The sequence below is a fragment of the Misgurnus anguillicaudatus genome, chromosome 19 (genome assembly GCF_027580225.2).
Source record: "Misgurnus anguillicaudatus chromosome 19, ASM2758022v2, whole genome shotgun sequence".
Lineage (NCBI taxonomy): Eukaryota > Metazoa > Chordata > Actinopteri > Cypriniformes > Cobitidae > Misgurnus > Misgurnus anguillicaudatus.
This window is the reverse complement of record NC_073355.2, coordinates 27,521,482-27,535,911: the sequence shown is the minus strand read 5'-3', so window position 1 is coordinate 27,535,911 and position 14,430 is coordinate 27,521,482. Positions and strand designations below refer to the sequence as shown.

At 35.0% G+C, this 14,430-nt stretch overlaps 2 protein-coding genes and 1 long non-coding RNA gene across 3 annotated transcripts; all 3 read right to left on the bottom strand.

Annotated features, from left to right (window-relative positions):
- Nucleotides 1-325: 325 nt before the first annotated feature.
- LOC141350888 (apolipoprotein L3-like) lies at nt 326-2,132 on the bottom strand. Its single transcript, XM_073856741.1, has 2 exons — nt 1,969-2,132; nt 326-1,880 (listed from the first exon to the last, which is right to left on the bottom strand). The coding sequence occupies exons 1-2, from the start codon at nt 2,097-2,099 to the stop codon at nt 989-991; spliced, it is 1,023 nt and encodes a 340-aa protein (XP_073712842.1). The 5' UTR covers nt 2,100-2,132; the 3' UTR covers nt 326-988.
- A 47-nt stretch (nt 2,133-2,179) lies between these two features.
- On the bottom strand, nt 2,180-3,669 carry LOC129436155 (uncharacterized). The gene is made up of 3 exons (XM_073856649.1): nt 3,642-3,669; nt 2,392-3,010; nt 2,180-2,234 (listed from the first exon to the last, which is right to left on the bottom strand). The coding sequence occupies exons 1-3, from the start codon at nt 3,667-3,669 to the stop codon at nt 2,195-2,197; spliced, it is 687 nt and encodes a 228-aa protein (XP_073712750.1). The 3' UTR covers nt 2,180-2,194.
- A 4,211-nt stretch (nt 3,670-7,880) lies between these two features.
- LOC129423826 (uncharacterized) lies at nt 7,881-13,330 on the bottom strand. The gene is made up of 4 exons (XR_012359249.1): nt 13,247-13,330; nt 11,962-12,740; nt 9,411-9,503; nt 7,881-9,312 (listed from the first exon to the last, which is right to left on the bottom strand). It is a non-coding gene; the product is annotated as an uncharacterized lncRNA (long non-coding RNA).
- Between the last annotated feature and the right edge of the window lie 1,100 nt (nt 13,331-14,430).

The window sequence follows — 14,430 nt, the reverse complement described above, 5'->3', positions numbered from 1 at the left end:
AATTTTCACAGATTGTTGTGATTATTTAAATTAAATCTTTTGCAAGGTTTATCTGGCAGTAAATATTTTTTACACATAACACTTTTTTAAAAGTAATCTGATACTGTCTTGTTTATACAGGCGCTACAGCTCCCCCTTGTGTTTTTTAGAGAGATGTGCAATGAGATGATTATTTAAACATTGTGACAGCCCTACCGAACACTGTGGTTCGATTAATGTTAACATATTGGCATATAAAGGGTTATTTTCTTCACAACTTGAACTAATATTTGATATGTATGTATATTGAATTAAAGTAGAATTATTGAATTAAAAGTAAGACGAAAGACATTTTCAAGTTATTGATATGTTTATTAAATGAATTGACATCAATATAAGCTGTTTTTGAGAAATCCAGTAGGAATACTACAATTTGACTTTAAAATCAATTTACGACCATCATATACAGCACAAAAAGATACATTGTAATCTCATGAAATCCTGTATCTGTTAAACTAAATATTATTGGATATATAATGTCTTAGTGCTCCACCCCCAAGAAATAATATATTTCACAGACTAGGCGGTCAAAACATAAAAATACACTCCACAATGTTATGCATTCTTTAAACTTTAATTATGTTGGTCTGATAATTCTCTGGCATGATAACAAAACAAATGTAAATTATAAAATAATAAAAATGTATCTTCTCTTTTGGGGAAGTTTATGCTTTCCTTCACTCCTAATTGCCAACCTTTTTCACTACCATGTGCTTATAAATAAAGTGTGTAAATAAAATTGTGCCTAGTATTCGATTTCTGTTTTATTAATTTATTTTTGTATAATAGGTACATGCTACACAGTTTGATAAAAACTGTGTGCCAGCTAGGACACCACCAGATTAACTTGTGTTAGTAGTGTATGTATTATATTCAAATGAATAATATAAGAATTAATGAATTAAAATATGTATACACGTGTATTAATAAATAACCTGTAGACTTATTACTAAGGAAGAAAGGGTTGATCCAGCAGGATCTGGCTCTTTCTAAACTTTTCTATTCCTATGCATAAAGAATCGTAAATCTGCTGCCAGGCCTCGAGTTCAGATTTCCACAGAGTTGCTCTGGAGCGGATGAGCTGAGATGTTTCACTCTTGCTCCCTTTTGCCAGACTTATGCTGTCTTTACAAATAAAAAGGAAATCCAAACCAATAAATAGGGCATTTACTGTAATAAACCCAGCTCTTGCTGACTTTGAGAGTGCTAGTTGTGTACCTTTTGCCAACTTCCCAATGTCAGGCAAGGCCTGCAGCCCCATCTTGGTTGCAGCTGGAACCATCTGCTCACTTTTGAGAACTTTAACAGCTGAAGCCGCATACACCATGGCATTAATACCTTTGGCCACTCCTCCAGCACAGACTAAAACCTTCTCAGCTTTGAAAATATCAAGCACATCGAGATCCTTTACACGCTTCACACTGGCCTGCTCCAAACAGCACTGCATCTTATTTGTATCATTCATGAATTCCCGGAAAATGTTTTGTGCATTTTTACCAAAGTGAAAGTTAACTGCTGTTTCAGTGACACCCGTCACTAAACTATTGACACCACTGGTTACCCCCAGAACAACCCCTGTCAGGGTGAGAGTCAAAGACACTCCTGCAGTCACAGGAGCAAGAGCAATCCCAACAATGGACAAGACGCCTCCTGCTATCCCTAATGAACTACCAGTTACAGTAGAGATACTGGCTCCTTTCTTCATTCTGTCCAGCTGAACTGCACTTTCTTCCAGATCTGACAAGAACTGCTCCATCCTAGAGCGACACTGACGAAACAAACCAATGAAGTTTAAAGCATCATCCTGAAAAATAAATGCCAGCCTGGTGTGATGGTCCATCCTGGATAAAAACAGAATGGAGTTAAAGATTAGTTAACAGCACAGCTATTTATAATTCATCTCAGATTGAAGATCTGATGATGTCTCACCTTATTTGGCTCAACTGGTTCAAATGATCGAGCAGTTTTTGCATGGAGGTCTCACTTATGTGCAAACTGAACATTTCTAAAGGCTCATCCTTCTTACTTCTGAAAATAAATTCAATGTAATTAACGATCATGTTCTTTTTTTAATTGCCATTTAAAATGCAGATAGTTAGTTCATTTATTTTTTTATTCAGAGAGGACATTACCATGCAATTATCATTTAAAATACTTACCCGTGTTCGTCTCCACACCATAATACACTCCTAGATCTGTAAAAAATAAAATACAGGTTTATGAAAATTTTAGAGACATTGATGTGAACATAGAAATCATTTGGAATATTTATAAATTGTATTTAAACATTTATTAATTGTTGTTGTATAAATGTTAATGAATCATAAATCATCAGAGAAATCAGCAACTAACGTTCTCTCCATTTTCATAGAAAGCTGTTGTGTAATTTGTATGTATTTGTCTAGCTGAAAGGCCAGGACATCCACATTATTAAGTATGGGACGGAAGAAGGATTTATTATTTCGTTTAAAGTGAAGGAGGAGAGGAGACGCCATTCTGGCAGCTGTGATGACCGATCGCACATTTGCAGGGTTCTCCCAATTCGGCAGGACACTTTGATCAGTAAAGACATTTAATGAGGTTACTGTTAGTTTCTCCACTGCATCCAGAAAGTGGTCAAGTTTCTCCAGACCCTCAAATGTGTTTTTCAGGACATCACCCAGTTTCTTCTCCAGTTTGTGACATTTGGAGTCAGCTATGACAAAATATGTCAAACCATTCCACAGGTACTCGCCAACAGCCTTGACTTTATTCTCTGAGCGCTCAACATGATTTATCTTAAGACTGATTTTGTCTGCTTGATCCTTGATTTCTCTGATGCTCTTCAGCTCTGTTTCTCTATGAAGGGTCCATTTCTCTTCTCCGTCACAAAAGTCTCTGACTGTCTGAATGAGGTTGAGGGTGTCCACAACATATTCAGGAAGTAACTTCTGTAGTTCTTCCCTGTGCAATAGGAGCAAAAGAAGAGAAACTTAGTTAGTAAGAGATGGCTTCAGATTACTTATATTTTAAATTATCTATCTGTGTCCAAAGCATGTCAGATTTTCAGGTCAAAGTTTGAGAAAAAAGTACTATGAGGCAAACTTTTTTCCAAAAATAGCTATTCTGCTTCATAATTACAGAGGTTTTTTGAGTTTCTGACAATGCATTGCTTAACCTGTTTATCTGCATTCTGGGTTGTGTCATGTGATATCTAATCTGAAGAAAACAATGCTTAATTCTTTCATCTCCATTAAACTTAACTAACATATCTTAATATATAACGTCGTATATCTCATTAAAACCGAGTTTTAAATAGTTTATTATTTTTGAAAATTTGTTCTTAAATATGTTCTTATATAATGTATGCACTATACATTTTTTGTTATTATTATTGTTATCTTCTGTAGCCTATGTATGATACATAAATCCACTCACCTGGTGTCCATTGTATTTTAGATTAATCAAATTAGCAGACGTAAAAATCTTAAAATAAATTTTTATTGTGTCCAGCTGAACGAAGAACATCAGAAGAAACTTGTCAGTTTTGTCTTTTGTGTTAAACTTTCGTTTTCTCCGTTATCATTTTTGGACACACCTTTTGTCACAGATTTTAAGATTACCTGAGGGGCAGGTGCCTAATGACAACATAGTGTTGTGGCTATAAGGGCTACGGACAAAATCTCGCCGCCGTATGAGCGCTGTGTTTATCCTAATCCTATACGCAATGAAATGTACGCAGTTACAAGTGGCAAACCACACTCTGTGCTCGAAATATCACCACCACACGGCAAAAAGCTAGACCCCCAACCCCGGGCCTGTCAACCTGAAATAAACAAAAGAAAAGACAATTAATGACTGGATACACTAAAATAATAATAATAATGACATTATTTCAAAAACGTTGGGAAGACAATTCACAGTTGGTAACAATCATGAAGAGTAATCACTGAAAGACTCAATTAACAAGAATCAGTTTGAACTAAAACAGCTTATTTATAAACAAAATGAAGGAAACAAAACTAATTAAATTCATAAAACTGTATGAATCATTAAATTTACAAAAGAAACAAAAACAATAGGCTATTCGAAAATAACAACACACACTTACACGTAGCCAGTGGAGGTAACTGAAGGCCCGTATGTACGTCACACATGCGGAAAGGAATGAGTTAATGCAGTCCTACTCCAGCCACCTGTGTTTTAAGACATAAACCAAAACAGAAAGAAAAACCACACACATACATCAGAGCAATGCAGCCAAACAGCAGTACCGTCTTAAGAGCATTCAAGCAGAAAAGTCAACATGGTGTCTTCTTATGAATGCTCAGATATCAATCGAATCGTCCTGAGATGTCCATAAGGGCCACACACCCGAAATGCAATCACTTACGAATAATGATCATTGAAATAAATTCTACAGTATCTCACAGTATACGTCACCACAGCTTACACACATGAATGAAACCACGCAGCTGGGGGTTAATGAAACCCATTGAGCCCTGGCATAAGCAATGTTGTCTCCTGGAATAGAACTGCTCCTAAAACCACCATGACTGGACACTACTTCTAGAACAAAGGGGAGGGAGAAATCAGTATAGGCGAGCACGGGAGATGTAATGAGCCTACCCTTCAACTCATCGAAACTCCTCTGACACTGTTCAGTCCAAGCACTGCGAAAATCCTGTCTTGCCCGTACTCCTCGTCCACAACTCTCGCCTAAACCCCCTGGACCTAAGACTCCTTCCCCGCCTAGTCACACCCTGCCTGGACCACCTCCCATGAACTTCTTTGTTCCCCACCCCCTCTTCCTTGTTTGTTATTTTTTATTATTTAATTGCAACCGATTTGTATTGTATTCCTGTTTGCCTCTGTGTTTATTTGTCATGTTTTGTTGGGCCATGTCTGTCATGTCTCGTGTCTAGTGTTCCCCTGAAGAGGCATTCCTTTAGGGGGGGTTCTGTCATGATTCTGCCCTCTTGTCCTTGTTTTGTGTGAAAGCACTGGCTCTGTTTATTCAGGCCTCTCTGAAACTTTATTTGGGACCCCCTAGAACCCTAGACTCCAGTTTGAATACATGTGAGTTAGCAGCAACTTGTGCTACTATAAATACAGAAACAGTTTCTCTAATTGAAGGCTTTCCCAAATATATATTCTCACAGATCACTTTAATAACACACAATACACCCTTATTTGAAACTGAGGTGTGGAAAGTCCCAAAAATTTCAGCACTCATAAGTTAAAGCCAAAGGCTTTGTTTTCTCAGATCACATTTGTTTGATGTCTCCCAACATCTCAAATATTTATTCACTCTCTGCAAGGATGCATTCTGGTCAGAGAAATGCCAACTGTCATCTGTTCGTGATCCAAGGTTACAATATTCCAAAGTTAAACAAATATTATTATCTATGCTTGATGCAGATTTGAGTCCTGCCTGTTTTGTGGCCATTTAAATGTAAAAGTGGATTACATGACTAATCAATAATATTTTTTCCTTAACACGAGTGCTTTTTGAACAATCATAAAATTAACATTTAAAGAAAGTTAAACTAAATTCTTGGGATCACCATATACACACCATAATAAACTGAAATTACATAAAATTCTGGATCAATGATGCTATATCTGATTATGTGTTAAATGTTTTGTTGTCTACAGCTAAGAATGAAGAAATTTAATTGATCATGCTGTGTATTTTTTTACTGTGGTATTACATGCTACAATAGTTGATTAAACTGTGTGCCAGCTAGAAAGGCAACAGATTAACTTATGACAGGCCAATTTACAATGTAATTTTTTCAAAAGAAATCACTTAAAACATGTGTTTATAAATTAATATATAGATTAATGCTACACTATATGTCTACATTTTATTAAGTGAAAGTGAAAGTGACATGTCTGTCTAGTATGAAACCCATACTCGAAATGTGGCTTCTGTATGTAAACCAGTGAGTAAACACACGCACTGCAAGTCATGAGCACACACACATCCAGAGCAGTGGGCAGCCATCAATGCAGTGTCCGTCCAGGGAGCAATTGCTCAAGGGCACCTCAGTCGCAACCTTCTGGTCTTGGAAATAAATCCGTCAACCTTTGGTTTACCAGCCCAACTCTCTAACCATAAATACACTCTTAAAAATAAAGGTCCTTTAACAGCAATGCCATATATAAGAACCATTTTTGGTTCCTCAAAGAAGGACCATTCAGTCAATTATTCTTTAAATAACTATTTTTACTACAAATAAACTTTTATGAGGTTCTTCGGATGAAGAACCTTTATAATCAATGTTATTCAACCAAAAATGGTTCTACATGGCAAATCACCTTTATTTTAGGTTGCTCCAATGCTTTCTTTTTCTTTCTAAACCTCTATTGTTTTGCACTAGAAGTCATACATCTGCTACACTCTAAAAATAAATGTGCTTAACACAGTTCACAGCGATGCAATTGAAGAAACCATTTTTGGTTCTTTAAAGAACATTTCTTTCTTATCTTTTTATAATCTGAATAACCTTTTTAAGAACCTTTTGTAAAATGAAAAGGTGGAGGTAAATCGAAGTGAACAGCAGTGAACCTGAGCAACCCTAAATATCAGCAGCCTGCTTACATCAGCATTTACGAATATAATTTATAAAATAAATCTTAAATAAATCTATATAATCATCATATTGTAAAAGCATTTTGAAGTCTCTCGCAAATGTATTTTAATTAAATGAGATTTTATTAAAGCAGCAAGGCAAGAGCACCTAAATGACTTTACAATTTTTTCAAATTGTTTACACACAGTTTCTGACACTATGGCTCCATTTCTCAAAACTCTACTCACAATACAGCTAAACATCGACACAAAATGCAAATCCTAACACATCTCTTGCAAAAGCAAACACGTCATTAAAAACTATTTTTACTTTTCTAAAATTTCTACACACAAATATAAAATATAGTCACGCCACACTACACACAGATGTGAAATTTAAATCATCACTCTTTTGTGTCTTTTGCTTATTTAGTGTGCAGAGGAGTGCACAGGAAATTATCATATCAATCACACATTATGTACACAAATATACTGTATATACACAGTATGTAGGCCTACTGTATTCAGTATAGATGTTCACTTTGAACTGAAAATATTATATTCCAATCGTTTGAATTTTTTGAATATGGTGTCAGGTTGGGCATTAAAATTTGCGGATGGTCACTGAACCAATTATGGACCAGAGAAATCTGCTGAAACTTGATGGCAACAAACCTTGACTGATCCTGCCAAAAAAGCCATACTAAAGCCTATGGTGATCAAGCTTTAATTTCTAAGTAAACAGATTACCTATATGAGTGTTTTGCCTCCTTGGTCTAAAGATAAGGTATATGAGTGAATGGTTTAACTGAGTTAGCCTCAAGGAAAGCAATTTAAAAAAAAACTGTAATAAAGGGTAGTTTACAATATTATTAATCCCACAAAATTATCTGACCAGAACAATCTATATTTTCCTAAAGTACCTGCAGGAGGTCATATTTAACATGTTTGGTATCAACATTCATTATTTGTGAGCTTGATTTGCCTGATACTCTATATAGGCCTATTGTGGTTTAAAACATAAAATTATAAAGTTAAAAAAAAAAAGTCTTCCCAATCATTGTTACATAAACGGTCCTGCTGTCAGTGATGCTATACCCTTTAAAAAGATCTATTATCTAAAGTCTATTATAAAAATAAAGAATTTTATGTTTGTAATGTGTTTCATAATCATAGACATATGACACAAACACAACTAGCATTCCATATTTTTATTAAATTATTTGTGATTTCACATTCAAAATAATATTTATCTTTAGCAAGAACATAGCTTAGACTTCCACCAGTACGTAATGATTTTTTATTTATATGTGACTGTGTGCTGTGAATCAAGTAAACATGTAAATCATATTTTAACATATTGCTAGGCTTGATAAAACATGCTCAAGGTCGCCATTAAAATGTTTGGTCCAATTCTGGTTATATCAGGAAAGTATTACAACATACTCAGACAGTAACCCCTGTTGTTTTTTACCTGCATGCCAGGGAGGTAAATCGAAGAAAGTGAAAAAGAGAACATTAGTGAACATGAGCAAACCTAAGTATCAGCAGCCTGTTTACATCAGCATTTACAAATATAACTTAAAACAAATAATTAGCCATTTAGTCCAAGCCTTTAATACAAACATACAAGAATGTGTTTATTAATGTGAGATGAGATTTTATTAAAGCAATAAGCCAAGAACACCTAAGTGGTTCATGGCTTTAAATTTTTTTTAAATTGTTTACACACAATTTCTGACACTTTGGTTCCATTTCTCAAAACTCTACACACAATACCGCCAAACATTGACACAAAATGCAAATCCTAACACATCTTTGCAAAAGCAAACACTTCAATGAAAATCATTTTTACTTTAAAAAATTAAAATATTTGTGTGCTGTGAATCAAGCAAACATCTCAATCATATTTTAACATATTGCGAGGCTTGATCAAACATGATCAGGGACGCCATTAAAATATTTGGTCTAACTGGTCTAACAATTTCAAATATAAAGATTTAATGCACATCTTAATTTTTTTCAACTTCAAACAAATCTTATTTTTAATATATATGAACATTTCCCATATTCTCATTATTATACTCTTCTTATAAGGATAAAATGGTTGTTCCAGCAGTTTCTGGCTCTTCCTATACCTCCATATCCCTATGCATAAAGAATCATAAATCTTCTGCCAGGCATCAAGTTCGGATTTCCACAGAGTTACTCTGGAGCGAATGAGCGGAGATGTTTCACTCTTGCTCCCTTTTGCAAGACTTATACTGTCTTTGCTAATGAAAAAGAGATCTATAAAGAGGGCATGGTTAACATCATTGTTCAAACAGCTTTGAATCTTTTCCACATTATGGATACATTCTTGGAAAAGTCTTTGTGCATTTTTACAATGGTAATTGTTGACACTTTCAGTAATACCTGTGACCAAACTACTGGCCACTCCCAGACCAAGCCCTGCAAAAGTGAGAGCCAAAGACACCCCAACAGTGGCAGGAGCGAGAGAAATGCCAACAATGGACAAGACACCTCCTACTATCCCCACTGAACTACCAGCTATATTGAAGATACTGCCCCTCATCTTCATCTTGTCCAGTTGAACTGCACTTTCTTCCAGATCTGACAGGAACTGCTCCATTTTAGAGCGATGCTTACTGAACAAAGCAATAAACAGCAGAGCATTTTCCTTCCAAATGAATGTCATCCTGGTGTGCTGGTCCATCCTGGACAACAAAAGATAAAGAAAACAAGTTTTCACTTTTTCCATCTCTAAATGAAGTGAAAAATATATATATAACTTGAATTACAAAAAAATGCTTACCTAATTTTGCTTAACTGGTTTAAATGATTAAGCATTTTCTCGCTGTCATTGACATTCAGACTGAACTTCTCTAAAGGCTTATCCTTCATCCATCTGTAAATAGATTTAATATAATTACCAAAGACCTTTCACAGTTTCCTTATCCCAGACTTGAGTGACAATGGGAAGACATGAAAATGTTTGCATTGCATTTCTAAAATGTAAGTCTGTCTCTATATACATAGAAAACAAAAGCCAGAAAATTCTACACAAAGGGTGGCTACTTTAGAAAACACTAAAATGTAACACAGTTTTGATGTGTTTGGATTTCTTTAATATGTAATTACAATATCTTATTGCATTTTATAGTTTTGATAAGTTTCCTATTTTTTTAAAATGTGGAAATGTATGTAAATTAATATAAATAATAATGTAATGTAACGTAACATAATATATATCTGTGTTGTGTAGTATTGTTAAAACGGTTAGTTCCAATCCTTGATTCTGATTGGTCAATAGGTGTGCTTTATTCACGATAAAACACTGCTATGACCGCTTCACAACAGTTCTATTTAATATCACTGCGCCCTTAGTAACACCCTTAGCAACACATAAACATATAATGAGACAAAGTTTGAGAACAGTTTGTTGTTTTTATTTGAGCTTTCATGTTGTTGTTCGCAGTCAGGGACTATTTTTTCTAGCGGAAGGAATGCTTTTCTTGATTTAACTTCATGAAAGTTGCACTAATATTTTTTTTACTTTAATATTGTGTGGTAACCGTTTTATAAAAGCAATAAGGTACTCGAGGCAAGTGCTGTATTGTGTGTAAGACAATTTCCTGAATAAATATAGCACCTCCCCAAAGGATACTGCATGGGGGCAACGTGAGTGCTCGGGAAAGCAACTCTCTACGATTCACAGTGGACTTCCCACTGAGAAACATTTGGGTTTCAAAGACACACCTTTAGGGTGTCATACATTTGTATTCTTATTGTCTCAAAGCAAACTGTATATGAAATGCTACATGCACAAAGAATCTAAAATCTGTATCTTATTTGTTTTTCATTGAAATATCTCATTGCAAGTGGTTACAATGGTCTCACCCATATAACAACAGAATACAATGTTAAAGTATATGTGAAACTTCATTCAATGTTAATAGACACCTCCCATTCCAAGCATAAACCAATCACCCACTGTATACAGATTAAGGACAGCCCTTAGTTTTACAACAACCAATCAGTACCAAATTCCTATATGCTTTGTTCTCTGGTTATTTAAGGAGATGTGTACAAGATTTAGGCGGGACTTTCAATATCTAGAAATGCACCCCATGATGCTGTATCTTTGATATAGCATCATGTATTTTTATTTTATTTTGAAGAATCTGTAACCAGATCTTCATCTCCTTACCAGGTATGCAATGGTTTTTCGTTTGTTTTGTATTTGAATTGGAATGTAAATTGGCTTCTGAATTATGTTTTTCCTTACCTGGTTAATAAATTGTTATGTTTGGATTTATTCTGCGGCTACGAAAGTTATTGACATGATTAGTAAATTACGATGTATCCTTGTTTCCGCAACGTCTGAAAATCAGGCTAGTACCGGAACAAAATCCCAGACTAGATGGCATAGTAGTACATCAGCGGAGGATTTTGGAGATCCGACTAGCACTTGGCGCTAGTTTAAGTTAAATTAGATGCGTGGAGGCTAATTTCCTGTTTAGAGTAACAAGTAAATGTTGTCTGACCACTCTAAATCAGACGAGCCTCAACCTCTGGTTATTTCAATATTAATCTATCTAAGTTGCATATTAAATTATGGCACGACTATACAAAGCTATCGTTGGAGAAGACGGTCAGTTTGTTTTATGATAGTGGTCGTGAGCCTCTGGTTAGAAATAAATATTGTAATAATTAAGTTGCACCTCTATGGGGACTAAATAAAGTATGTTCAGAGATGAGCACGCATAAAAGGCGGCCTTCTGAACATATGGTCAAACCTCTAGCAGCGACCAAGCCTGATTCGGTTGTGATCGTGGGCCCGCATGATTATTAAATATTAATAAACGGCCGGTGCGTGAGTCCAAAGCGACATGAGTAGCCGAATGAACGGATGCAATAACAAGTAGGGCTAAACAAGAATAACCAAACATCCACCCAAATTCTGTAACTGTTAAAAGTAATCATCAATCCAATTAATATTAACATTATCTTGGAGTCAGATAATAATACAAAATTGCATAAATGCCAAAACGTCACTTGCAAGCGCCGGAAAAGACTGAACGCGCTATTACCCTTCGTTTGGATTCCGTCGTTGGGCCAAACGGATGGATGGGGCCACATTTTGCCCCTTACATGTGAATAAGTAACGGCTGAAGGGGTTGCAGGCACTCCGCTTCGCGCCGTGCCTAACAACGCCCTTCAGCCGTTACTTATTCACGATACAGCACAGCCTCTCGTACCTTATTGCTTACATATAGTATACTATGGTATAAAATATTAACATAGAATAATATAAATATAAAGAGAGGACAGGAACATGTTTTTAGTACTTTAATAACACTTACCCATGGTTGTCTGCAGACAACATATCTTGCTCAGATCTGTGAAATACATAAATAATATAAGAAACCAACTTCAAAGACACTGATCATGGCAATAAGATTTGGAAGCCGAAGATCATATTGTATTTCCTTCATTCTTTAATTGTTGCTTAAGAAACTGTATTTATTTTCAAATAATCATATTTTTTTAGTAATTAAATGTCAGTACTAACATTCTATTACAAAGCTGCTGAGTAATGTTAATGTATTTCTCTAGTTGAAAGGCCAGAAATTCCACATTATAGAGAATAGGAAGGAAGAATGTTTCATTATTTCTTTTAAAGTGGATAAGAAGAGGAGACGCCATTCTGGCAGCTGTGATGAGTGATCGCACACTTGCAAGGCTCCCCTCATTCAGCAGGACACTATGATCAGTAAAGACAGATAGAGAGGTAACTGCTAGCTTTTCCACTGCATCCAAGAAGTGGTCAAGTTTCTCCAGCTCCTCAAATGTGTTTTTCAGGACAGCACCCAGCTTCTTCTCCAGTTTCTTTTGTGTGGAGTCAGCTGTGATCTTAGCCTTTAGGTACTCTTCAAAGTTCCTGGCCTTGATTTCTAAGTTTTTTACATCGACAAACTTATTTTTGTCTGCTTGTTGCTTGATATCTTTTATTTTATTCAGTTCTATCTTTATCTGATGCATCCAGTTTTTTAGAGAATCTCTCTCACAGAAGTTTATTACTATCTGAATGTAAGTCAGGGTGTCCTCAACATACTGTGTCAGTAACTCCTGTAATTTTCCCCTGTGCAATAAAGATAAATCAGAAAATATTACTTCACCAAGACAACAAGCAAATTTGTATTTCTCCATTTAAAACATATTATAAAGATCTCTGGTTGTATTGTAACTGAGCTTGTGTAGACTACATAATTCTATATTTTAACTTTGGATTATAAAACATATAGCAGCATAAACAACAATTATGAAATACACTAATGTAGGCATTTGTGATTACTAATTAAAACTTTTACTAAAGTAAACTTAACTATATAATGTGCAGGTCAGAAGACTAAAGTTTAAAAGTCAAGAAAAGTTAAGACCATTTATTTCACAAAACATTTTAATTAATTGACAGAGGTTTTTAATAATACAAATTATTAATACAATTTGAAAGTTTTTTTTACCTGCAATTGCGCAGCCCTATTATAAGAAACCATAAATCATTCTAATACTGTTTTATTTGCTATTCAAAAACTATGATTTTAGATAAAGATTCTCTTTCAGACTAAATTAAAGTAGTCAACTTACCCGGTGCTCATTTCTTACTGTTTGGTTTAATTACTTTCGCTCCTGTAAGCCTCTGAAGACACAAAGTTAACTCTCCTGTCCCGTCTATACTCTGCGTTTGATCAAGTTTACTTGCCCTGCCTATCATGTCAATACAGATAAGTTTATATAAGGTAATGCATTTGCAGCTGATGCTAATTTTTGGGGGGATTTTTTATAATTATCTTTTATTAATTGTTCTTTTGCAGGTGTTTATCTTTCTGAAATGCAAATATTTGTATATTCCTATTTATACTAGCAGAAAGTATTCACAAATATAAACTAATAATTTATGCTTTCATTAATTTAAAATTGATTTATTTATGTAAAAATTTGGCCCATTGTTGTTCCATGCTTAAAATTTTATTACTGCTTTACTGAATTGAGGTATTTTGTGTGTTTTATGAAAAATTTACAGAAACTTGTGTGCAGGGGCGTCAGACTGGGGTTAAAACCAGTACTGATTACCAGGGCCCCAAAGGAAGAGAGGGCTCTTGAAAAGTCTGGAATATATTATGGGGGTGGGGCATGGGGGCCTATGCATAGGGCCCAAGATCTTCTGCAAAGCCGTTATGAAAAAGATGATGGCCAACACTGATAACAGCTTTGATGCTGCATGCTTTTTGCCTTTTTAGAAAAGTGCTTTAAATTACATCTCTTCGTTTTAAGGAATTATTGTCATTTCACTTTAAGCAGTGAAACAGCAGGACGGTACATTGGAAGCCTACCCCAAAAACACAGTGCATAAGACGAAACACATTAAAAGACTGGACTACATATACTGTAGTTCATGAAACACAGAAATGAAAACAGAACACAAAAGAAAAACTACATAAAGTGCCGGTGTGCAATATACAAATTGTAGAGTAAATTGCTTTCTTTTTGTCTAGTGACCTAAAAGGTATAGTCCACATGAGGGCGCTGTACGCCACAACTATGTTGTCATCAACACCATTTCTGTTCAATAATCAATACGTATAAAAAAATCTTAATAAATTTACAATTTCATTTAATAATTCAAATGAGACATCTCAATAAGATGGGTTGTTCTGATAAAGCTGTTCTTTCAATACTAATAGAGTGATCAAAAGAGTGATCTTCTCACATTTAAACCCGATTTACTTTTATTTTGAAAAACTCTGAGAAGTCAAACTTCATGATGAGTT